Raw genomic sequence first — 27,841 nt, 5'->3', positions numbered from 1 at the left:
CTTTGCGATTCCTCATATAGCAGGCAATTAAAAAATAGGTCAAATCTTTGGGATTCCTCACAGAGCAGGCAATTTAAAAATAGGTCAAATTTTTTGGATTCCTCATATAGCGGGCAATTTAAAAATAGGTCAAATCTTTGGGATTCCTCAGAGCAGGCAATTTTTTAAAGGTCAAAGGTTTGGGATCCCTCATATGGTGGGCCATTTAAAATAGGTCAAATCTTTGGGATTCCTCAGAGCAGGCAATTTTTTAAAGGTCAAAGGTTTGGGATCCCTCATATGGTGGGCCATTTATAAATAGGTAAGATCTTCAGAATCCCTGCAATGGTCACATGTTGAGGCGTCCCCGAGTCTTAACCTACAGAGAGCTACCTGATCTCTTCGGGCAAGCCTCGGAAGTTTAACCGGAGGTTTCACACCTGGTTGCACCGTGTAACAAAATATTCCCTTCGTGCCAGTGTACCACTGAAATTGACATGTATTCACAATCTTGTCCTTTACTGAACTATTTCTGATGGACCAAGAGGGATTTGGGTCGCATTGTCGATTTTGAGGCCTTGCTTCGTTGCCTTATCACAGGCCTCATTCACACCAATGCCCACATGGGCATTCCCACCAATCAATGATCCATTCCAGAGCCATAACTATGGTGGATCGTTTGGTGGAGAACACCGACAGATGGTCCGTTGGTCGAACTGATCAAACCACCCTGAGGTCGGGGAACCATACTGTGACAGCAGTTCTCCCAATAGCAGGATCTTTCGACCCGTCCATATAAAGATCCAACGATCGACTCCATTTCGAGTTACCAAGTACAATTGCTGGTTACATGTTACCACAGGTTTGCATGACAATTCTTCTTCTCTTTCATAATATACCGTATTGGTAAAGACCCCTGTAGTAAGGGAAACATATGAAAATCTGTTAACTAAATTGTTACCAAAAAATTTCTTCACCAATATGTTTGTAAAGGTGTGTAATAACATGTGTTAAAATGTTGAAGGTCAACTCCCGTGGGAAACCCAGAAAAAAAGCTGTTGAATTCGGGTACCGAAAAATTATTTTCGAGAATTTTTTTTTTTTAATCGGCCCTTAAGTAACTTATGAGGGGTCAAATAAGGGTTTTTCATGATTCTGAGTTGATTGTTAACATTTATATTTCACCACAGACACTCCTTTGTGGAAAAATAATTTCTAAATATATCTCATTTTCCACTTTGCAGGACATGGAGTCTAGCAATATGGATGAAGACGTTACTCCACCTGTGCTCAATTGCTCCATCTGTGCACGCTCGGATACACCAGCTGAAAGGCTCATACAGGCAACTCCAAAGGGATACTCAACTTTATTGAAACAAGCAGAAACTGTCGAAAATGTTACTGTTGTGGAACGTATGAAGGAGGCTCAAAAGGAAGGAAAACTGAGGTACCACCAGAAGTGTAAAAATGATCTGTACAACAACTTTGTTGCAACCACCAAGAAGTCAGCTCAAGCATCAAAGGCAGAGAAAGAGTCATCAAAGTTGAAGAGAAGACGCACTACTTGTGAGTTCAGTTCATCAACTGGCTGCAGTTCTAGAAGATCACAGTCAGTTGACCTCCTGTATAAGGATGTATGCATTCTTTGCAACCAACCAGCCCAGCTCTACAAAAATAATCCAGCACAAGCTAGAAAGAAATACAGAGTGCCAGATAATTTGACTGCAGATACACTGAAGGCAAGCTTGCTGAAGACAGCACGGAGTCGCGGGGATGACTGGGGCACTGAAGTCACTGGACGACTGGAAGGGATCAACGACTTGGTAGCAGAAGAAACACTGTACCATTTGCGATGCAAACTTATGTTTGCGAGAGGTGACAGTTTGTCCAAGACTGATGAGGAAGGAAAAAGGAAGAGAGGACAGAGGAGTATTGATGAGGAGCGAGAGGCAGTTTTTATTGAATTCTGCGAATGGTTAGACTCAGAATTAGAGCATGGGGTAATGAACATGGACCAAGTCCATGAAAAGCCGCAGGAGTTTGATCAGTCACCAGAGAAGAGCCTTTCTTATTCAAAGCATTGGCTAAAGATAAAACTTCTAGAGAAATACGAAGACACCTTGTATTTCACAACACAGGAAAGAAGGGCAGATGTACTCTGTCTCAAAGATGGCACCGACAATATTCTGCGAGAGCATCATGCTAATCTTGACCATGGAGATGAGATGACTCAGATCATAAAGACAGCACTCAAGTTCATATCCAATGATATTGCCTTGATTGATTTAGGTCCAAAGTCATACCCCACCACACACAGTATGACTGACATCGATAGTCAGCTGATACTTGCTCCTGCAAGCCTTCAGATGTTCTTGAGACCGATTGTCAAGACAGACGAAAGAGTTGCCGTTTGGGGGCAGAATTTTATTAAGGCCTGTCGACCTCGGTCTGGAGTATTGCCACACCAAATGGGGCTTGCCATACAACTTGATCATAGATTTGGGTCAAAATGGATGCTCAACAAGTTCCACCGGCTGGGATACACTGAGTCTTACACGGAGACACAAAACTACAAATACTGCTTCCTTAATAGTAGGAGTGGAGATGATGTTCCAGATACTTCTGGCACTCTTGACACCATTGTGGAGGAAACCGATGAACAGATCAATGATGAGGTTGCGGTTGATGCTGCGCTTGAGGATCAATCAGTGATGACAGCCAAAGTGCCAGCCAGTGAAAGTGAATTGTCAAGTAATGATCAGGTGGTCTTTATGGAGGTCGGGGAAACAAACAATGCAGTCACTCAGTTTGTTGGAGACAATATAGATTTAAACATTGTCTCTATTCACGGAAACACTCCCTTTCACTCAATGGGTTGGATCGAAGTCACCTCTCCGGCACCACCTTTGCCAGATCCACAGACAACAGCAGCTTTCCCCCGGGTGAAGTTGAAGGCACTCGACAAAGCTAAGATCCTGAGAGGAACTGAAGTAAAGATTATTCCATTTACGAACAGGAAACAGATAGGAACGAACGCGATCATGTTTCTCCCCCTCGCTGAGCTTTCCTCCTCCCTGGCTCATGCTCAGCCACTCCTCACTCCAGGTGACACACTCTGGGCAGCGGGGTGGGTGATCAAAGCCAACGATCCTGAGTTCCCACACTCCAACTGGAATGGCTGGATGAAGAGAATCCATGCTAATGATGCAAAGCAGAGCACACAGATCGAGTTCCTCCCAGTTATTGAAGGAGACCCTAATGACCTCAACACCATCTTCACCACTCTGAAAGAGTGCATACGGCGCGCTGGGGTCGCTATAGTGACCTTTGATCTTCCGATTTGGCTGAAGGCTGTGAATATAATAAAGCAGGCAAATCTACCCGTCATTCCAAGGTTGGGTGGTTTTCACCTGCTGAAGTCTTATCTTGGATCAATGGGTAACATCATGGAAGATTCTGGACTACTAGATGTGATCCAGTTGATCTATCCTGGAAGTACGACAGCCAACCACATCATGGATGGAGGATGTTTTGACAAGGCAATCCGTGTTCACCTCCTCATCGATGCAGCCATCTATCAACACATCATGAAACTTGCCTTCACTGAGGAGGAGCATGGTGACATGAAGACCTTCATGGAGAAGGTGGCTGATGGGAAGATGGGAGCCAGACACTCAGACCCAGTAGTGCCAGTGTTTGAGCAAAGGTTTGAAGAAACCTTCAAACGACTCGCAAAAGGAGGAAGAACACCTGCACTCTGGGTGGAGTACCACCACATGGTAGATGTGATCAAGGTCTTTATCAGAACCGAGCGACTTGCAGACCACAATGGGCATCTGTCCTGCATTGTTACCAAGATGCTTCACATCTTTGCCGCTGCAGGCCATCATCAGTATGCCAAGGGCGCACGGCTGTACTGTCAACTCATGAAGGAACCAGAAACTTTGCCTGCTTACAAAGACACCTTAGAACGTCTCACTGCCCACGGGAACCACGTTGTCCATTACTCAAGTCATGAGTGGTCCGGCACATGGTGTGACATTTGCATTGAGCAGACATTAATGAAGGCAGCCAAGTCACAAGGTGGACGGAGCAGAGGAAGAATGAGAAACAGTTTTTCTGGCCACAAATGCTGGGTGCTCACCCTCAGTGAGCTACTTTGTGTGTAAATGTAAAAGTGAAAATATAAATGTTAACAATCAACTCAGAATCATGAAAAACCCTTATTTGACCCCTCATAAGTTACTTAAGGGCCGATTTAAAAAAAAAAAATTCTCGAAAATAATTTTTCGGTACCCGAATTCAACAGCTTTTTTTCTGGGTTTCCCACGAGAGTTCAACTTCAACATTTTAACACATGTTATTACACACCTTTACAAACATATTGGTGAAGAAATTTTTTGGTAACAATTTAGTTAACAGATTTGTGAAATATCTCATAAAATGCCCTTACTACCTGGCAAACGAAGAATGACCAAACAGGCTGTTAACTCCTGAGGCCATATCCAATTTGGCGGTCATGGCACGCACGGGATGGAAGAACCACAAAGTGCTTTCTCTGACAGAAAGCGGGTTTAAGCCCGAAGAAACCAGGGAAAATGAATTCAATATAATAATCATATACAATGTGGTAAAATAATGAGGTAACATAAATCCTATTGACTAAGGCGCCTCACTTTCAGTCACGGTCACAGACGGGGAAAAGGGACATAAAACCGGGCGACTTATCTTTGTGGCAACGTGGGAGCGGGAAAATGGGGCACGGAACTGGTGTCGAGGTAGGCAGGACAACGACAATGGGCGAGGTGATGAGCAAGGTGAGGTGACAGCTGGACGAAATCACAGTGGTGAGGATTCGAGCAGGACGATGGGCGGGCAATCGGGGAGGACAAGACAACACCAGGGACCAAGGCAGGTAGGCAGGACGACCTCCTTAAACCTCCAACTCTTCCAATGGCTCAGAACTCCTCCAGTTCTCCTCACAAGCCCTCAATCTTTTCTCTCCTTCTCCTCAGCCTCTCTCCTCCGAACAGTGAGTTCCTCTGCACTCCTTTTGCGCTTGTCTTGACTCCTCCCCCTTCTCCTCAGCCTCTGCACAGAACAGCGAGCTTCACTGTCTTCTGTTCCCGCCCGTCCCTGGCTCCTCCTTCGACGACACTTACACCTCCTCCAGTCGTTGAGCTCCACCCCCACCCAGGGAACGATTATAGCTCCACCCACGCCCAGGGAACGATTATAGCTCCGCCCCTCACGATTATAGCCCCTTGAGCTACATTTTTCCCTGCTTATGTACATCGAGATGCTACTACACGTCACATGGTCACATACTATTTCTTCAATCCTACCTTTTCTATGGTATTCTCAAACCTACCCCCATAAACGGAACAATATTGTTACATTTATGGGGGGGGGGGGGGTAGGCAGTGATTACTTTTGACCAGGTAGATTTGTATAGTTCAGTGCTCCAAATGTCGTGTAGAAGCCTTGATGTAATAAGTACTTCTTTAGACCGTGTGTTCGGATTAAGCTTGTATATTCGTCCCCATCACGGTGGGGGGTGGGCATGTTAATTAGCTGAGGGATTATGTTAATTAAATCCTTGTATGTTGTTCCCTCTAATTTATTCCTATGTCCCTTATGGCACCGCATTAGACATGAGTTAAAATCGCCCTAATTAATAATAAAACCACCGGAAGCCAGGACATTGAGCGCTGCTGCTAATGACATTGACTTTGGAAGCGCGCACGACGGGCAGGCCGAGGCCACGTCCCGAGGAGCCGTGATTGGCCAGGGTTCTTGATTGAAGGAAAGGACGAGTAAGAAGAGATTGGCTGATTGGGGAAAGAAGGACAAATGACATCAGAACCTTAACGATAATGGAGTGCGCTGGCGGACCTTTTCTCTCTCTGCTTCTAGTCTTGATCGCAGGCAGTCGGCATTTTTCTCTCTCGATTCTGGATGACAGTGGACCGTCGTGTGTCGACGTTCCTTCTTGCTCTTCTTGTTCTGGACATTAAAGCAAACGGTTGTGCTTGGACCACGGGCTCAAGGAAGCGATCGGGCAGGCCGTATTCGGAGACACCACTGGTAGACGTGCAGAGGCAGAGGCAGAGCCGCGGACTGAGGGCTGCAGTTTCCCACCAAAGACGACGAAGACAGGCACGTCTGGAGGAGTGAGCTGCACGTGGCCCGTTCAATTCACGCAGAAGGCCTGTTGTGCGCCAGCAGACGCGGCCGAGTGAACGAGGGCGTACAGAGGCATAGCAGCGTGGGAGCGAGCAGATTTCCCGCCAACGCCAGAGCCGCGTCCAGACTGCGTGCCCGGGACCTGGACGATTCCTGGCGAGACCCCACAAGTGATCAGAGTTAAGTGCACACACCCCCATTTATTTTCAGTTATCCTTCCCTTTCATCTGTTTCCAAGTCGGTTTGTGGGGACGTCCCATTCAGGAGTTTTAGTTTTATCCCGTTTTTCTTTTTAACCGGCATCTCATTAATAAAGCCGGCATTTTGTACATTTTAATCTCGCCTCGTTTTGAGTTTATTTATTGCAGGGTTTGGAGACTGCCAGTGGGATCTGTGCAGGTAAGTGCTCTTCAGCATCCGCCCCCCCCCCCCCCTCGTGTATTAACTCCGCCACTTAATTGAACTGAAGGCTTCGGAGTAACAGCTTGTTCGGCTATCCGTTCCTTGGAAATATTTTAATAGCCAGGAACGTGACAATATGTTACTTCTCTCGAGCGTTATCTTACCCCATCAGTGTGTAGTACCAGAGCGTTGCTTCAAGACTATTATCTTCATAAAATATATTTTACAGAAAAATTATCCATCGCTTAAAAAAGGAGGAAAAATAAGTTTCGACAAGCCAGGCTCGAAGATACACCCCCAATGGTACCCAACGTCACTGCAAGGTTGTTGTTGTTTATTGGTGATTTTTCCCAGTTGTTGGATGACCAGATACAGTACCTTTCTCTCGGCTGTCCCTCATTGCAGGGGTGTGTCCAGTTACCAAGCAGTTAGCTATCGCTTGGCAAGCCAGCCATTCCTTAACAACGGTTTCGAATGGAGTTCTGCATCCACTTGGCGAGTGTTCTCCTAGAAACATTGGTAACTGAACACCCCTGCAGGAGAGGCTTGAAGTCCCACAAGCCCGCAGTAAGATCAGGGACACAGCTTGAATAAAGTTGTTTGTTAGAGACAAAGTCAAGCTATCACAGGACGTTCCACCATCATAGGTTCAAGCAACCGACTCCCAAAGCCACGTCTCCAGCCGTCGCTACGCAGTACATAATGCCAATCATAAGAAAGCCAAGCCAGAAACTTGGGGAGAGGAAGACCTTTACAGAAATTTACTTTAATCGTGTGGGTGAAGAAGATGTGGAAAGGAAAAGTGTGAGGGGAAAAGAACGGGGGGGGAAAAGGTGATGAGATCGTGATATATGAGGGCGAGAATACCGGAAGTAAGCTGTAACACGTGCCCTTTTGTGGTTTGTTTTCAACGTATCCAATCACGTGACTGTTGTCGTGAAGGGTGCACCAACCGGAAGTTACGTAGTTCTGCGGGCGCCTATTGGCAGAGAGTTGAAGTGAGACTAGTGGAGTGCCACAAACACGTGACGGGACGATCGAGATCCACACATTAAATAAATACAAAATAATAAAATATAAACACCAGAAGACACGGGTACCAATGGATAAAACATCGCCACAAGTAATAATTGATAACAGTTAGACGACGACAAATACAAAATGGTTGCCTTAGCTTTGGAATGCGTGCTCGTGCAGCAAAAAGGAAATCAGACCACAAAGAAAACCAGAACCAGACATTTTGGACGAACACGTGACATTTCCAGGATTGAATCCTTCTGAAGAGGGAAGATGACAATGTGAGAATTTATTGGACAATGGGATTGGAGATGACAGGCCACTCATCACCAGATAGTATACTTTAGCTTCACACAGAGTGTCTGTGATGTTAAAGAAGTTTCTTAGCGAGGATTACAATACTGAGGTGGTTGACACTCCATTAAAGGTTACTCGACCAAGTGAGCAGTCAGGTATTTGGAGGTTGTTCAGAGTGTCCATAATAACTCGCCCACTCTTCACCAAATACGCCATGGTATGTTTAACATCCACCAACTAATGCTAACAGACAGCACCCCCAGCTTAACCTCCATACGAGAGATGGTGCACATATTGATGTATTTCCTGCATGTGGAAAAACAGGAAGGCAGTTTGTAGCTGGGCTGAGATTCAAGCAAAGGCAAGACAGCTCAGAGCCGTGTGCACACCTCTGGGGTATCATAGCAGCCCAAAAGGATGGCGATTGGAGGAAAATAGTGATTACCGGTACATGCATTGAGAACATCAGTGAACTGGAAATAAAGAGTGAACGGTACTAAGTCCACTACTATTTGTAACTGTGATGCAGGTGCTGGCTCAGAACGTAAAGGAGGGTTTACCGTGGGAGTTGTTGTATGCAGATGATCTGGTGTTGATTGCAGAAAGTATGGATGGACTGAAGGAAAAGATGAACAAGTGGAAGGAATGTATGGAGACAAAAGGTCTGAAGGTGAATATCGGAAAGGCGAAGGTGATGGCAAGTGGTGAAGCATGTGGTGAGGTGGAAAGAACTGGGAAGTGGCCATGTGCTGTTTGCAGGAAGGGTGTCGGAGTGAACTCCATTCAATGTACAACGTGTGCTGAGTGGGTTCATCAAAAATGTAGTGGTTTGTGAGGGTCATTAACCAGTGTGGCAGCTACATTCAAATGTAAGGTGTGCACAGAGGAAGCTGCAGATGGAGGAAATGTTGAGTTGGATCTTGGAGACGGCGTGAAGCTGGAAGGTGTGAAAACATTTTGTTACCTAGGAGACATGCTGAATGGAGAAGGTGGATCAGACTCGGCAACGGTTGCTGGAGTGAGATGTGCATGGAAGAAGTTTCGGGAACTGAGTGGCGTGCTGATGAAGAGGGGAGTGTCGTTGAAGCTGAAGGGGAAGGTGTATGCTGCATGTGTGAGAAGTGTTATGATTTATGGGAGCGAGACATGGGTAATGAACGTAGAGCAGCAACGAAGGCTGGAAAGGGTGGAAATGCGAATGGTTTGGTGGATGTGCGGAGTATTGTTGACAGAGAGGAAGACAAAGGGTGAATTGCGAAAGATGATGGGAATGGAGCCTGTGATGGATGCTGTGAAGAGAAACAGTTTGAGATGGTTTGGTCATGTGTTGAGGAAGGATGAAAGTGACTGGTTGAGAAGAATGATGGAAATTAATGTGGAAGTGGAGGACGGGGAAGGCTGAGAAAGACTTGGCTAAAGATGGTCGAAAAAGAAATGCGGGCAATGGGGTTAACAAGGCGAGATGCAGAAAATAGGGCAAAATGGAGAAGATCGTCATGGGGACCGCAAGGCTAACCCCGCTCTCACAGGGAAAATGGCCTTAAAATGCATGTTGTTGTTGTTGTTGTTATAGTGAACTGGAAATAATGTGGCCTTGTGTTCAGAAACAGACCTTGGCAAGTAGAGCAGAGTGCCTCCAGGTGTCCAGAAAAAACATCTTGGATAAACTATTGCAATTCCATGCTTATCCAAACGTCAACTTCCTCACCATTCTTGGGATCAATGCTCACCCCAAGTACACAATGTTGCCAGACTACCAACACATGAAAGGACACGTTTTCAGAAAGGTGTCACATGATATTAAACATCCATAATGTGATGCGGGAAGAATTAAGCAAGACACAGGATGACAGTTGATACTTGCTGTATTTGAATATGCAGGTAATAAAGATCCCGAACATATACAAAACTACTATTCAGTGGAGATACATCGCAGGTAGCAAATTAAATACCCCAAGAAAGTGATGGAATGATACTTCAACAATGATTCCAGCAATGTTCAGCTACTTCGCCGAAAACAATGTTGCTCCAATGTTTACAATACATATATCAAGTATGTAACTTCAAATATATTTAAATACCGTACAAGCTTTATAGGCTTGACCCATGTAACACATGAGATACAGTACACCAAAGACAGACAATGTTTACATCATCTTGCAAGATGTACATTATGGCACAATTGGACAACCATACTTTCCACGACAAACATTAACAAACAAATTCGGTAACCAAACATGAGGATTGTTCAATTAATTGATTGTATCCAACCAACATGGGTGACGTGTCAGATCACACAATCAAATCTAATAATTTTTACTCAAATAGATCACATAAATCATGGAAGTTCAAGTTCCGTTTACAATTGAATAAAACTGCATAGTCATTACAACCCAACCAGATAGGTTCAATTGTACCAACGATGAGAATAATCTTAAAGCATCTCAGGATTCTTAAAGGAACTTGAACCTGTCTGACCAGAGTACAGAGCAAAATGAGAATGCTGATCAATCCATCTGAATCTCACATCAGCCAACTACAATCAAATCCCCTCCCCAACCTGCCCCCTCTCCTGCCCCCCTCCGTTCTTCCGGCGGAGACCACATCCCCACATTGCGAGAGATGAAATGGTGGTGTCTTTCTGAACATGCTGTACGTGACACAATGGAGGCGACCACGTCAGTCTGAAGCCGGATGTGACATGTAGGAGGCTCGCAAATTAATCACTCGCACCTGGGAGGCTCGCAAAATAATCACTGAAAATAACCTATATTCAAATGCAACAGCATGCTCCGAAATACCGAGAAGTCCATCAGAGTAACAGCTGTTATCAGATCTGTTCCTTCAGTAACCAAATCAAAGAATAGTTCTGAATTGTGAGATTTGTTCCTTCAGTAATCAAATCAAAGAATAGTTCTGAATTGTGAGATTTGTTCCTTCAGTAATCAAATCAAAGACAAGTACTGAATGGTGAACATGATATCAACTGACATATCCTGTGATGCTTGTATACATTTCACTCTTGTGTGCACATGGCTGTAAGAAGTCACTTTATTCAAACAGGAATTTTCATCAAAATTCAAAATCTTGATGAAAATATTTTTCAATTAGAGGCATCTGTGTCCCTTTTTCACTTCTTGGTAAGTGAGTTCAAAAGGGTGTCCTCCATTAAAGAGGGTTCACCATTATTGGGAAATATTTGGTTGCAGCCAATCACGTGGCTTTCCCCACAGGATGCTGGGCTTCTTGATAGGGGGTCACTGATATCACTCAGTGGAGTTGTGCCAATCATCATCATCATCATCATCATCATCATACTATAATGGAGATATGGCGCATGCGTGTATGTATGTATGCATGTTTGTATGTACATGTGTTTGCATATGTATGTATGTTTTTGCATATGTATGTACGACTGTACGTGTGTATGTATGTGTATGTATGTACATATGTATGTGTGTGTATGTACGTAGACAAAACTCTAGCACATTTCAGAAATTAAAATAAATACATGACAATTTTTGGGAAGCATCCCTGATCCAATGTCTGATGTTGAGGGCCTCCATCCATTGTTGGTTGAGTAGACGCAGCATGTCCAAGGTGGAGTGACCTGGTCTGAAACCAAATTTGGTGATGATATGAGGTTGTTGGAGGAAAGGAAATATTTCACATCAACCACGATGATGGATCCCATGACCTTGCTGATGATTACAAGGAAACTAACAGGTCTGTGGTTGGGGGGATCCGTTTTTGCTCCTCTTAAATTTTATGCAGTGCGGTGATGTTGGCGGATTTACAAGCAGATGGAAGATGACTTAGTGCAAATATCAGGGTGAAAAGAGCAGAAAGGGGATGAGCAAGAGCAGCAGAGCCGGTTTTTAGGACATGTGATTTGATCCCGTCTGGTCCAATAGCAGAGTCAGAGTCGAGGGTTGAAAGATCCTTCTCCACCTTCTCAGGTGTAAAAGACAGAGTCCAAGAACAGTTGGACACGACAGGAAAGGATGGGTACCGAGAGTGAGGGGTTGTGGCAAACACAGATTTGAGGCATTCAGCTTTCTCACGAGTGGAATCGGCTGTGGTGTCATTTGAAGAGAGGGATGGAGAGGAGCATAGATCCTAGACAGACCAACAAGGCACCATCGGGTTTTCGAGAAAGGATACAAGTTTGAAATTTCACTCTTCAGGTTGGGCAGATGTCATTTTCCACCTATTCCTGAGAGTGGAACCGAACAAAAAGCATTTCAAACAATGTACATTTCCAAGGGTGTTTTCCATTGTGAATTTTTAAATGTCTTTTGAGGTTGCACGAATGCGTGAATGATGTCCTCAAATTGTGCATTTGTATGAATGTTCTCCATTGTGTATTCCCATGTAAATTTTAAGGGTGAATGGATGAATGAAAGATTTTCCACAAATTCTACATTTCTACAGCCATTTTCCAATGTGAATTGTCATGTGCGTTTTAAGGTGAGGTGATTGATTTAGAGATTTTCCACAAATTGTACATTTCTACAGCCATTTTCCAATGTGAATCATCATGTGCGTTTTAAGGTGAGGTGATTGATTTAGAGATTTTCCACAAATTGTACATTTCTACAGCCATTTTCCAATGTGAATCATCATGTGCGTTTTAAGGTGAGGTGATTGATTTAGAGATTTTCCACAAATTGTACATTTCTACAGCCATTTTCCAATGTGAATCATCATGTGCGTTTTAAGGTGAGGTGATTGATTTAGAGATTTTCCACAAATTGTACATTTCTACAGCCATTTTCCAATGTGAATCATCATGTGCGTTTTAAGGTGAGGTGATTGATTTAGAGATTTTCCACAAATTGTACATTTCTACAGCCATTTTCCAATGTGAATTGTCATGTGCATTTTAAGGTGAGGTGATTGATGTAAAGATTTTCCACAAATTGTACATTTCTACAGCCATTTTCCAATGTGAATTGTCATGTGCGTTTTAACGTGAGGTGATTGATTTAAAGATTTTCCACAAATTGTACATTTCTACAGCCATTTTCCAATGTGAATTGTCATGTGCATTTTAAGGTGAGGTGATTGATGTAAAGATTTTCCACAAATTGTGCATTTCTGCAGGCGTTTTTCAATGTGAATCGTCACATGCTTTTTAAGGTGAGGTGATTGATTTAAAGATTTTCCACAAATTGTGCACACACATACATACATACATACATACATACATACATACATACATACATACATGCATGCATGAGTTCTCCAGTCTCCTTTTGCAGGTTTCAGGCAGTGAGGCTCCCAGAACTCAAAATCTACTCTTTTTTAGGTAAAGGATCGTTATTCAGGAACCTCCATTGTGAATCATCATGTGCCTTTTAAGGTGAGGCGACTGATTAAAAGATTTTCCACAAACTGTGCATGTGAATGGGCGTTCTCCATTGTGAATTCTCATATGTGTTTTCAGGTTGGATGACCGTTTAAAAGATTTTCCACAACTTGAACATTTGTACGGGTGTTCACCATTGTGAATTCTCAGGTGCATTTTAAGGGTGGATGACCGATTAAAAGATTTCCCACAAATTGTGCATATGAATGGGCGTTCTCCATTGTGAATTATCATGTGTTTTTTAAGGTTTGCTGACTGATTAAAAGATTTCCCACAACTTTTGCATTTGAATGGGTGCTCGCCATTGTGAATTATCACGTGTCTTTTACAGTTGAATGAATGAATGAAGGACTTTCCACAAACTGTGCATTTGTATGGGCGTTCACCTTTGTGAATTATCACATGTGATTTAAGGTGGGATGATCGATTAAAAGATTTTCCACAAATTGTGCATGTGAATGGGCGCTCACTGTTGTGAATTATCGCGTGTTTTTTAAGGTTAGTTGACCGATTAAAAGATTTTCCACAACTTTCGCATTTGTATGGGTGTTCACCACTGTGAATTATCATGTGTCTTTTACGGGTGGTTGAATGAATGAAGGATTTTCCACAATTTGTGCATTTGTATGGGCGTTCACCGTTGTGAATTCTCATGTGTATTTTAAGGTTGGATGACTGATTAAAAGATCTTCCACAAACATTGCATTTGTATGGGCGTTCTCCACTGTGAACTCTCATGTGTTTTTTATAGCTTGCTGGGCGATTGAACGATTTCCCACAACTTGTGCATTTGTAGGGGCACTCACCATTGTGAATTGCCAGGTGTGTTTTAAGGCGAGATGAGCGAATAAATGATTTTCCACAACTTGTGCATTTATATGGGCGCTCACCATTATGAATTATCACATGTGATTTAAGGATGGATGACCGACTAAAATATTTTTCACAAACTGTGCATTTGTATGGGCGTTCTCCGCTGTGAACTCTCATATGTGTTTTAAGGTTGTCTGACCGTTTGAAAGATTTTCCACAATTCGTGCATTTGTATGGGCGCTCACCATTGTGAATCATCACATGTGATTTAAGGATGGATGACCGGCTAAAATATTTTTCACAAACTGTGCATTTGTATGGGCGTTCTCCACTGTGAACTCTCATGTGTATTTTAAGGTTGTCAAGGCGATTGAAAAATTTCCCACAATTTGTGCATTTGTATTGATGTTCAGCTTTCTTTCCTTTGTGAGTCTGGTGAAAATTATTCTGTGGATACATTTCCTCATTCGGTTCGTCTTGTTTGTAAAAAGTCCTCTTGTTGGTTTCATTTGGCGAGTCCTGCGGGCATGTGTCTGCGCCGTTCAAAAACGTAGGTGCAATCTCCCTTGTAGATTCAGTGGATTCACCTGTAAATACAACATCCCATGACCTGTAAAACTAGAGTAATGTGATCGTCGCCAATATGCCTCCACATCGTCCCTACCCGTAACAACAATTATATGCCCAAGTTGACTGTTCTAAAATAAATACGTCTGATTTAAATTCCTTCAGCTGTTTTCAAGTATCACATTTTTACCAGACATGACATGTTTCACATCGATCGGTGAAGCGGTTTCGGAGAAGGGATAAAAAAAAAAATCAGCTTTGAGTGGGCTGGCAAACCATGTGACATATAACATCAAAAATGTAAACTCTGTATTTGTATCGGAAGGGGATCATGTTTGTGAAGTTTCTGTGCTGATCGGATAAGGTTAGTTTTCTATCCAAGATGGCTTCCAAACCATGTGACCTACGACATCATAATTTTCAAACTATGCAGTGATGGTATTGTTTGACATTTGTAAAGTTTCACATAAATATAGTAAGTAGTTTCTGAGATATAATTATTTAATATTTTCCTTTCATCCAATATGGCTGCTACACCATGTGACCGATGACGTTTTTGTGATCAACTTTTCATAGCCATGCATGGTCGACGACACATGTAAAGTTTTGAGTCTATCGCTTTTGGGGTTTGGGAGAAGATGTTTTTTTTAAGGTTTCGGGTGAAATTCAAACCATGTGACCTATGGTGTCGTAAATTTAATATTTCACTATAAACGTGTCATAGATCATGTGCATGCAATTTCAGATTTTTAGGATAAGGCATTCGATTAAAACATTTATGGCTGGTATACCACTTCATTGATGATGCCACCATTATCATGCTTTTGTTCCCCATTGGGAGTACTTGACAATGTGCCAAGTTTCAAATTTTTCCAATAAGTGGTTTCCAAGAAATAATTTTTTATTACTATTTGGTTTTAATCCAAGACAAATGTACCCCAACATGTGCACATGTATTTGTTCCACTGCAGCAAAGTTAAAAACAATATTCTTGATGTAAATATATAGTGATGTGCAAAAGTTTTGGGTTTTCCATGATAATCATACTTTTGGGGAGATTAACCAATTATTATCAATGACAAGTCAAATGTGTTTGTTATTCTAAATTAACAGCTTTTATAAATGCTGGTGAAAGAAACTGCTTCAGTAACGAGCGAGGTCATAGAACCCATCACTCCGGGCAATGTACAAGTGTGCTGTACTTAAATTTTAATAAAATAATGGTTGTAAGTAAAGATCGTTAAAAAGAAAATCCGATTGTAAAGATCGTTTAAAACTGCTTAGTTTAGTGCTATTGTAGCAGTCTTACGCAGCACCCTCATACACCACCAGCCTATTTAGCATGCCCAAGCACTTCAAACTGGTGGTTCTTGAAAGTGATAAGAAGACGATTTGTGTTCAAGTAAATAATTTAATCTTCAAGTAAATAATTAAATTTAAATAAAATAAAGATTGGAACAGTCATATAAAAATTTTAATTCCAGAGGTTTACTGCTATTTTGCCACCGTTGATGCAGTGGTTAGTAAACCACTCCATCGAGCACATTACATTCGTTATTCGTGCCAGGTGTATGTCCTTTAAGACGTCCTTAAAAACAGGAAGTTTTCTGTTTGGAACGATTTTCTAGTTTGTTCGACTGCCAGAGTAATTTTTTTTTTTTTTTTAAACTAGAGCAATGCGACTGTCGCCAATATGCCTCCGCATAGTCCCGCAACGGGTAGATGCCCTCATTCACTGTCCTAAAAATAAACAAGTTTGATTTTAATCCCTTCAGCTGTTTTCAAGTATCACATTTTCACCAGCTATGACAAGTTTCACATCAATCGGTGAAGCGGTTTCAGAGAAGGGATTTTTTTTTTAAATATCGCTTTCAAGCTAATATGGCTGCCACGCCACATGACGTATGACCTTTAAATGTACACTCTGCATATTTATGGGTCGGAGATCACGTTTGTGACGTTTTGTGTTGATCAGATAAGGTTCGTTTTTCTATCCAAGATAGCTGCCAAACCACATGATCTACGATGTGATCATTTTCAAACTACATGCACCAATGGCGTTAGATAATATTTGTAAAGTTTCGCATCGATAAGGTAAGCGGTTTCAGAGATATAATTATTTAATATTTTCCTTCAAGCCAATGTGGCTGCCACACCAGGTAACCAATGATGTTTTCGTGATAAACTTTAAATCGCCATGCCGAGTCAATGACACACGTAAAGTTGAGTCAATTGATTTGGTGGTTTGGGAGAAGATGTTTTTTTTAAGGTTCTAGGTTAAATCCAATATGGCTGTCAAACCATGTGACCTATGGTGTCATAAATTTAATATTTCAATACAAATGGGGCATATATCATGTGCATGCAATTTCGGATTTTTAAGATAAGGAGTTCGATTAAAACATTTTTGCCTGGTGGACTACTTCTCCTATGATGTCATCATTATCAGGCTTTTGTTCCCCATTGGGAGTAAGTTGACAATGTGCCAAGTTTCAAATTTTTCCATGCAGTGGTTTCTGAGAAATAATTTTTTAATTATTTGCGTTTATTATTTATTTGCGTACGTACAAGGACGGATGGACAACCCAAAAACATAATGCCTCCGGCCACCTTCGGAGGCAGAGGCATAAAAATATTTAAATATATATATATTGCACTCATTTCTGTGCGTGTGCGATCGAGACGATTTCAGAGATAAAGTCCTGTTAAAGGGTAGGTTTGTTTTCTGATTAATGTTCCGATTCGTGGTCAAAATAAAACATTCAATTTAAATTACGTTGTTCCTCGATCATAAACTGATGTTTCTGTTACCAATTGAACAGACATGAACCAATTGCTTAACCCCGCATGCATGGGGTAATAACTATAAAGAGAAATTAGATTTGAGACCCTCGCCAGGACTTTTGTGTGGTGTATTTTGTGTGGTAAATAAATGGAACAATTTCCTCAGTGAAAGGTCATTGATTGCAAAAGAAAGATCAAAACGGTCTCAAAAGTTCTGATAAGCACAAATATTGAAAGTTCTGATAAGATATAAAGGGGTATCAAGTGTATAAAGGGTCTTTAAAGGTCGAATGGATCTAAGGGGTGTAGTTTAAGGTCAAAAGGGCCTGAAGGGTTTCAAAACGGCTTAAGTGTCTGAAGGTCAGAGGGTCAAAAGGGTATTAAAATGTCTGAAGGTCTGAAAAAAGGCGAAGAAGTTTTAAAAGGTCGAAAGGGCAGAAAAAAAAAATCAAAAGGGTCTAACCTCAAGGATCTAAGGCAGGTGTTTCCAAACCCAGGGCCGTGACCCAAACTTGAAAAGACCCCCTCAAAATTCCAGTTTTTGAGGGGGGTTTTCATGTCTAAAGCGTTTTCCCCAACAATTTTTATTGTAGGTAAGGGTACCATTTGGGTCGCCAGGCAAATGCCTGGGGACACGTTGAACGAGCAAAATGGCTGCCAGACGGCCATCTTTGATCTGATCTCGAAAAAATATGACGTGCATATGCAAGCCATTATTCATTATCTGCTTGCCATGTTTTAACAAGATCAGTAAATGCATGTGAGAGAAAAGGTTGTGAATGTGTTCAACATCGGGGTTTTTTACAACTAAAATAGCCGCCGGTCAGCCATCTTTGATCACATCGTGAAACAAAATGATGTGCATATGTAGACCGTCATGTAATGTATTTGTGCCAAGTATGAACAAAATCGATCTATACATGTCTGAGATATCGTTGGGGACGCATACATGCACGGACGGATGGACGGACGGATGAGACCCAATCCATAATACCCTATTTTGGAATAAGTTCAATGGGGGGTTAATAATGTATGATGGATTGCCATTTTAGCTTCCACTTATAAATACCACTGGCTGGATACCACTGATGCTGGCGTTCATAGACGACAGCATCGTGAAATAAAAAAAACTCTTTTTATTCTTCCATGTATCTCTCCATATTGTTTTTTTTCTTGTTCCTGTTTAATAAAACAACCACTCTCAAAGATTCACCATCAAATATTATATTGTTGTTGCTCTATAACGGCCACTATTATCCTACCTTGTGGGGTCGGCCGGGGGATGTTGGCCCAAGTCTTTCACGAACCTACCTGGCCAGGCCTGACATTCGACCAGTTATTGCAGTAATTTGGAATTTGGCCGTGATGCCAGCGATATTCGCCTACTCTTTGCGAAGGACAACATGGGATCTTTAACGTCCACCAACCCATGCTGTCAGATAGGACTCCCGGTTTAACATCCATCTGAGGGATGGCGCACACACATTGATAAATCATCCTGCCTGTAAAACACCAAACTGACAGTTTATTGCTGGGTCGGGATTCAAACCCAGGCGAGACAGCTTAGAGGCGATTGTGCGTACTTCTAGGCCATCCTGTCAGCCATATCAAAAGAATAAACAGGCCACCAAAAATTCTGGTGGGCCACCAAAATATCTGTTTAGGTGGCCTGACTAACCACCAAAAAAATAAAATAAAGTGTGACCTCTGCCATCCTTCTGTTTTTTTTTTGTTACAATTGGTGATGATAGGGCTGATTGGCGGGGCTTCTTGTCCATACCGATAATGTTTGAAGAACAAATGGTCACTCCACGAGACATCTAAGGTAAATCTGGTGCCTTTACAGAACCAATCTCAATCTCACACCAGATTCATGCTGCAAGGTTGGTGCGCACTTAAAAAAAGAACATTTAGACAAAACAAAGGAAAACACAAAAAATGGGTGGTACAGAATCGTGGTTTTTAGACAAAACCTAACCTACGAGGGCCAATTTTTTCCATCACCTCACTTTTGCACGAGCCGAGATCATGTATGAACATGTAAAATAAATCAATAAAAAGTGTGCAATTAAAGCTCAATCAGAAATGATGATAGTACAAATTGAGAATAACAGGATAAAAGAAGGTACATTATTCTTTGTTAAAATGCCTTACCGAACGATGAAGGGGATAATGGCTATTTGAGAAATTAATCTTCCATTGTGGTTATTACTCTGCACTTGCAAAGCGAAAAGCGGGGTTAAGCGATCGGTTGCGTCCATACGTACTATGTCAGATGTGTGTCGTACGTGCGTGTCTGCATTTTTAAAATTAATTTTCTCGGCAACCCTTGGTTCGATTGACACAAAATTTTCACCACAGGTGTGCCTCCGCCTGTATAATATTTCAGTCATAATTATGATGTCATTGGTCACGTGCTACAGACGCCATCTTAGAAAAACGTTGCACCTCGATATCTCCGAAATCCCTCAATGGAAAAAATTGAAATATAGCTCAGTTTTCCCATGGGGAACAAGATATGTTAATGATGATGTCATTGATGCATAAATTATGACGTCGTAATTCAAGAAGTACGACACGTGATTCCGATCAGTAAGAATTTTATTTTTTTCTGCAACTGTTAGTCCGATGGACACAATTTTCACCACACGGGCGACTCCTATAATTTTTTAAATAATTACAAGTATGACGTCATAGGTCACGTGGTAAGGTGACATCTTGGAAAAACCAAAAAATGCTGCACCTCTCTATCTCCGAAACCGCTCCATGGAAACTTATTGAAACATGGTGCGTTGTCAAGTACTCCCCATGCAGACAAAGGCATATTAATGATGATGTCATTGGCACCTTCATTATGATGTCATAATTTGACAAGGACAACGCTTGATCCGATCAGTATAAAATTTTTCTGTCTCTGCAACTTTTGGTCCGATTGACACAAGATTTTCACCGTAGAAGCACCTCCTCATGTAGAATTTGTATTGATACCTATGACGTCATAGGTTACGTGGTAAGGGCACCATCTTGGGGAAAAAAACTTTGCACCTCTATATCTCTGAAACCGCTCCATGGAAAAAAATTGAAACGTGGCTCATTGTAAAGAACTCCACATGGGGAATACGTGTTGTTAACAATGATGTCATTGGTTCCTTAATTACCATGTCATAATTTGACAAGTACATCGCTTAGTCCGATCAGTTTAAATTTCTTGAGCCTGATCTACACAACAATTATATGAGAAAATTTAATTTATGATGTCATCAGTCACGCGGTCTGCCAGCCATATTGGATCAAAGAAAAAAACCCCTGAGAAAACAGAAGAATTGGCTCGCACCAAGTTGACCGCAGAGGGTAAGTATTCTATAAATACCATGTTGTTCAAGCATAGAAATCATAATGTCGGTTATTTTTTTCCTTAACAGCAGAGTTCATCATCAAACTTCATCAAAATGTTTCGACATTGACAGAAACCTTCATGGGGATGGCTCTTGAAGAAAGAAGCATCAGCATCATTTGGTTCTGGTAGATCCAGGTGAACATCAATGCCGTGCTCCGCTTTCACTTCCACTTTCACAAATAAATCTGGAAACAGTAACTTTTATTAAATGCAGGCAGTGTTGTGTTACATGCATAGCTTGTTCCACAGTCTTAAAATAAATAAATAAATATTGCATTAAAATCATGCATATCTGTTTATGTTATATTTTAAGGAATAGTTTGATTTTCTTATGACACTCATCGCCATCAAGAATATTGACAAACAATATGTTGGAACCAGTTTCTCAAGTGTTGACTAACTATCTAGTCCAAGCCACAGGCGGGGATGATTGATGAGGTGAGAGCCCATTGATCGTTTTCTCCAATTACAGGTGAGAGATGTGATTGGGCTTTTTATAGAAGTAAATTATAACAAACTCGGATTCCCAAACAGGCGGCATGAGACTGAGCTGGAGAATATTATCTCCTGATAATTACACTACCGGTCAAAAGTTTTAGAACACCTCAATTTTTCCAGTTTTTATTGAAATTTTCGCAGTTTAATGTCTCAATGTACTCTGAAATTAAGCATAGAACAAATAAACAATTGGAGATAAAAAAAAGAAATCATAGAATCATTTTGTATAACAAAATTTAATTTAAATTTTTGACTCGGCAAAGTAGCCACCTTTTGCAAATATAACCGCCAAACACACTCGTGGCATTCTTTCTACAATGGAAATCAAATATTGTTCGGGAAGTTCTTCCCAACACTGTTGCAGAAGTTCCCACAAATGTGTTGCACTTGTAGGTTGCTTTGCTTTCACCCTTCTGTCCAGTTCATCCCAAACCAGTAGTTTTGACATAGCCTGGAGATGTGTTTAGGGTCATCATCTTGCTGTAGGATGAACCCCTGACCAACTCGGCATATACCAGAGGGTATTGCATGGCGCTGCAAAATGCTGTGGTAGCCCTTTTGGTTCAGGGTGCCAGTCATTCTGTGCCAGTCGCCGACTCTGAATCCAGCAAAAGAGCCCCAGACCATCACGCTTCCTCCTCCATGTTTGACAGTTGGTGTCACACACTGAGGAACCATCCTTTCGCCTACTCAATGGCGTAGAAAAACCCTGCGTGATGAACCAGATTTCAAATTTTCATTCATCGGTCCATAAGACCTTCTTCTAGTCTTCAGTCGTCCACTGGCGGTGCTTCATGGCCCAGGCAAGCCTCTTTTTCATATTTTACCATCTTAGCAATGGTTTTCTTACTGCCACTTGATCTGTCAAACCTGCAGCTCGAAGTCTTCTCTTCACAGATGAAACTGAGACTTGCTTACTTCGACCAGTGTTAAGCTGTGCTTGAAGCTGTGGTCCTTTGAGCCGCTTATCACGCAAGCTGTTGACTCTCAGAAACTTGTCTTCTGATTCTGTTGTGGCTTTGGGTCTGCCAGATCTCTTCCTGTCAGAGTTTCCTCCAGTTTCCAAGTGCCTTTTGATGGTGTAGGAAACTGTACTCATTGACACTTTGGCTTTCTTTGCAATTTCTTTGCAATTGATTCTATGATTTCTTTTTTTATCTCCAATTGTTTATTTGTTCTATGCTTAATTTCAGAGGACATTGAGACATTAAACTGCGTAAATTTCAATAAAAACTGGAAAAATTGAGGTGTTCTAAAACTTGTGACCGGTAGTATATCATCTCCCAAGACAGTAGGTGGAGGGGAATGCACACAAGCGAATAATTCACCACTATGCTATGGTTTTACCAATTTCACAGCGTGGCAATTTCATTGTGCACAGTATACCTGATGAGGGAAATTTTCTTACAATGGGGGATGGCACCATGGCACAAAATGCACAGCAACTCATTGAAAAGTTCACATTCAGACCCTATAACTCTATCATAAACGTAATTCTTATGCTTTCCAAACAATGGATGGAGGCCTTCAATGTCACAAGAGATCAGGGTTGTCTATCCAGACACATGTCGAGCTTTCTATCCAGCGTAGAGCTTCATCTTGGTCTCCAAACTCTCTGCCAATGGCATCCAAAGCCACCTCCACATTGACTTCTTCTACTCTCGTAGCAAACGCATGCCTCTCAACAGAATTCTTTCATCTCCTCTACCTGTCAAGGCCGGATTGCTCCAAGGTAGTGTGCTGGGCCCAGTCATATTCATCAACCATCTCTGACTCTCTGGAAAATCCTTTATCTCTTTGCTGATTACTCCACCCTCTGCCATTGTTATTGCTTCATATTCACGTTTCATATGCAGCTCTATTACTACTTGTGTGTGAGAGAGAGGATACACACCATACTCTAACCTCATTACGGTGTATCATACTGGCATCCTTACATTAAACTCATATGGGGGGCCAATGCATATCTGTTTATGTTCTATTTTAAGGAATAGTTTGATTTTCTTATGACGCTCATCGCCATCAAGAATGTTGACAAACAATATGTTGGAACCTGTTTCTTGGTTTAAATATTGTTTTTGAGTGGAGGTGAAATAATGAAGCATCTTCATCGTTCTGGTCTGAGCACCTCCTCAGCCACATGTCAATTTTTCACAAGTCACACCCACTTTTTATAAACCACTCCCACTTTTCACAAGTCATGCCACTTCTTATAAGCCACGCCCACCTTTACCCGTATTTCGCTTGACCACGCCCACTTTTATAAGCCCCGCCTACTTTTACATCGTTTCCAGTTAAGTCCGACCCCTCAAGCCTTGCCCGAGCAAGTCTGGGAATGTCGCAGAGAATTTCCAAAGAAAACTACACCCACCAACAATCTTATATGAAGGATTGGAACACAGGCTGAATTTAAACACATTTTAATCTTTTTGAGACTGGACTATTGTGCTGAGCTCGAGTGGGATGATTGGAGTTCCTTGGAGACTTACTACCTATGTGGATGTAAACCTCCAAATTGATTAACTGAACTCAAACCTCTTGTCTATGGAGGTAAGATTTTCTTTTAATATCTACAGAATTTGATTTAAGCAAATAATAATCTTGTATTAAATGAATTTAATTCAATAAATCAATTTCATCAAATATGTTATTATTTTCGCTCACAGGAAATTGTATCAAAAATACAAATTGAGAACAAGCTTCTTCATAAAATGAGAAGCGAGTTTGTTGCTTTGGTTGAAGACTTTGTGAGTGACCAAGACCTGGATAAGGAGATATACTTGGGAGACTTGCACAGAAAGAGTGTTACCTTGATGATACAGTCAAAGAGGTCTACCTTGGAAACCCACAAGTTTCTGAAGCGTTTAACCTTCATGGTTCTCAATGTATGACTTACCTTTGAGACCGACTTTCCAAGTTCTACCTTGATGAGCCAGATGAGCTTGAGACCCACAGCTTTCTAAAAATTGGAAAAAGTGGGTTTTCCCTAATGATCCACAATTATATTATGTGAGATCTATCACGGAAACCCATAAATTTGGGGGATGGGGTTGGGGCTTGAATGTCAGGGTTGGGGATGGGATGGAGTTCTAGATGTGAGGGTTAGGGTTAGGGAGGGGGTTTGAATGTGGGTTGGGGTTTTTCCCCGATGAATCGCAGTTATATTATGTGAGATCTATCACGGAAACCCATAAATTTGGGGGATGGGGTTGGGGCTTGAATGTCAGGGTTGGAGATGGGATGGAGTTCTAGATGTGAGGGTTAGGGTTAGGGAGGGGGTTTGAATGTGGGTTGGGGTTTTCCCCCGATGAATCACAGTTATATTATGTGAGATCTATCACGGAAACCCATAAAAATCGAAAAAGGGAGTTTTCCCTGATGGTCCACAGTTATACTATGCGAGACTTATAATGGAAACCCCCAAAAAATTGGGAGATGGGGTTGGGGTTCTGTAATGGTTAGGGATGTAATGATCGATGTAATGGTTAGGGATGGTGTTTCAATGTGAGGGTTAGGGATGGGTTGGGTTGGGATTTTTTAATGTGAGGGTTAGGGATGGGATGGGTTGGGATTTTTTAATGTGAAGGTTCGGGTTGGGGTAGGGATCTGGATGTGAGGTGAATTTTTTTTTTGCACTTCACATAAGCAATGTGTCTATAAGAGGGTTGGCCTGAGAGTGAGGGAACTGGCTGTCTTTTGTGTCTTGTGAATTGGAGCTGGTAAGTTTAAATGACGCTTCTTTATATGGCTTGCTTTACATAGGGCATATTATATGGCCGCCTGCTAATATGTGATTATTCTTTTGTAGATGACGTGGAGGATCGATTTCAATAAAGCTCAATATCTTGAAGGAGTTTGTAATTGAAATCATTACAAAACCCATCAACTTTTTCTCTCAATATTGGATTTCGTATGAAAGACAAATTACACAACATTTCTCTGTCGACCGTGTTTTTCATCCATGTCGTGCTTTATCAATCAATATCATGCTTCATACACACTCCATCAACCCTATTTTTCGGTCTGCTCCAAGGTTTCGGATCGTCAGCTTCATCTCATCTTTTATCCAAGTTTATTCCTGGACCACAGAAATAATATCCTGGAAGGTGTAATTCTCCCGGATTTCCAGTTATTGTCAATCTGCATCCTGATAATTGTTGTGTCTTCCGGAAGGTGTTGTTTGTGGATGCATTTACTCTTTTTAGTGCCACACACCAAATATGTCCCCTTTTGTGTACAACCCTATTATTTTTACTTTTCACATGTGAGATATTTTTAGGATCAGCTTTCTTTTTACACTTGAGACAATACATTATTGTCGTTGTATTTATTTAAAAGAAAAATTCCTGTAGAGTGCAAAAACCTTTTTAGTTTCTAACATAGACATTTGTATCTTCATTTTTAAAACATAAAGTATCATTTGAAATACCTTCACTCTCTCCTGCATTTATTTTGGGAAAAATATTGTAAGGCTTCAACCAAAGTCAATAAAACCATCATCATCAACAACATAACATTTCTCTTCTGTATTTCCACTTTCTCGTTAATATCTTCTCCCTGAAATTAAAGACATCGATACTATTTTTGACATTTATATTTTCATTAGACTTGTTAATTCTTTATTTTCATCTTCAGTGCATTGAGCTTCATTATTTTATAATACCTCCAATATTTTTCTAATCTCATTTGTTTCCACATTTTTATATTTATTCATCATCTCTCTTTTCTCCCTCTCCTCCTTCTCTCTTTTCTCCCTCTCCTCCTTCTCTCTTTTCTCCCTCTCCTCCTTCTCTCTTTTCTCCCTCTCCTCCTTCTCTCTTTTCTCCCTCTCCTCCTTCTCTCTTTTCTCCCTCTCCTCCTTCTCTCTTTTCTCCCTCTCCTCCTTCTCTCTTTTCTCCCTCTCCTCCTTCTCTCTTTTCTCCCTCTCCTCCCCTTTTCTCCCTCTCCTCCTCTCTTTTCTCCCTCTCCTTCTCTCTTTTCTCCCTCTCCTTCTCTCTTTTCTCCCTCTCCTCCCCTTTTCTCCCTCTCCTCCTCCTCCTCTCTTTTCTCCCTCTCCTCCTCCTCCTCTCTTTTCTCCCTCTCCTCCTCCTCCTCTCTTTTCTCCCTCTCCTCCTCCTCCTCTCTTTTCTCCCTCTCCTCCTCCTCCTCTCTTTTCTCCCTCTCCTCCTCCTCCTCTCTTTTCTCCCTCTCCTCCTCCTCCTCTCTTTTCTCCCTCTCCTCCTCCTCCTCTCTTTTCTCCCTCTCCTCCTCCTCCTCTCTTTTCTCCCTCTCCTCCTCCTCCTCTCTTTTCTCCCTCTCCTCCTCCTCCTCTCTTTTCTCCCTCTCCTCCCGAACCTGTTCTTCAACTTTTCCTCCTCTTCTTCAACTTTCCTCCATCTCTTCACCTCTTTCAACTTATTACCAAAAGAGTATCAATAATCCCATCACCTTTATTTCTAAATTGATGTTCTCATTCTTCTCGCCAGGTCTTATTTTGATGTTCTCATTCTTCTCGCCAGGTCTTATTTTGATGTTCTCATTCTTCTCGCCAGGTCTTATTTTGATGTTCTCATTCTTCTCTTCAAGACAGCTGTTCTTCAACATTTCAGATCATCCCCCATCCACCCATTATCTTTTCCATTCCCGAATGACCCAATTCCAAAGCACTCTTTTTCCAGGTAATTGTGATGTCTTCCCCCCCCCCCCCCCTCTCCGTCACCTATTTACGTTTGTTAGTCGATTGTTGGTTGGTTTGTTGCTTTCGTGTTTCATCCCCACTTTCCCCTTCCTCTTCTGTCTTTGTTTCGTTCATCTTGTGTGCAGTTTGCTCACCACCAGTGTCATTTTCCCCTCCCCTTCATCATACGCTTATATCGACTCAGCTGTTGTCATTTCGCCCTCTCCATTTTATTCCCTTCCATTCTGCTCTAGGTCTTCCACGAGCCTCGATCATGTATGGAAAGTTTATTTTTTTTAGCTCAGCACTAAACAAACACAGATCCCATCAGAAGTGATGTAGAACACACAACTCACCATTCGGCTGGTCGCGTTGCTCCTCCTCCAGACCAAAGGAGTTCACATCCTCTATTTTTATCTGCAGAATCTCCGAAGATCCTTCCACCTCCTCAACCTTCATTCCACGCCCGAGCACAGTCTGCTGTTCCGATTCCGGCTGCACATGACAGGAATCCTTCCAACAGCCAACTTGAGCGTACATGGTGGGTGAACCTTTGGAGAGGCAAAAACATACCACTTTTCCAGATGTTTGCTCCACTCTGAGTACCTTGATCTGACAATGTACCTACAGATGTAGTACCTCTGTGCTTGAGACCTTATCCTCTGCTGAAATCAGTTACAATACTCTAAACTTTCATCACACACATATTCACACTCTTTGACCCCTCCCCTTCCCACCAAAAAAGAAATTGTACATGTTGTAGTTTCTTCAGACAATACTGTAATTTTATTACATGTTGATGTGAATGCCGATTTGCCCACATCTGAAACATACAAAAGTTTAGATATTTATGTAAAATCTGGGCCTGTTCAGA

The 27,841-nt window shown here is 41.8% G+C and overlaps 1 protein-coding gene across 1 annotated transcript in view; it reads right to left on the bottom strand.

Annotated features, from left to right (window-relative positions):
- Positions 1-9,728: 9,728 nt before the first annotated feature.
- Positions 9,729-27,841, bottom strand: part of LOC144891989 (uncharacterized) — a 37,265-nt gene continuing 19,152 nt past the window's right edge. Inside the window, exons 2-4 of the mRNA XM_078777131.1 lie at positions 27,324-27,518; positions 20,888-20,998; positions 9,729-14,652 (exon numbers count right to left, since the gene is read on the bottom strand). Of these exons, the coding sequence (XP_078633257.1) occupies positions 13,208-14,652; positions 20,888-20,998; positions 27,324-27,507 (1,740 nt within the window). The 5' untranslated portion in view covers positions 27,508-27,518 and the 3' untranslated portion in view covers positions 9,729-13,207. The remainder of the gene's footprint in view (positions 14,653-20,887; positions 20,999-27,323; positions 27,519-27,841) is intronic.

Source organism: Myxine glutinosa, chromosome 5, assembly GCF_964187855.1.
Source record: "Myxine glutinosa chromosome 5, kmMyxGlut1.1, whole genome shotgun sequence".
In the NCBI taxonomy this organism is placed as follows: Eukaryota; Metazoa; Chordata; class Myxini; order Myxiniformes; family Myxinidae; genus Myxine; species Myxine glutinosa.
Note: the sequence above shows the minus strand (reverse complement) of the source record. Positions and strands in the feature narration are given on the sequence as shown.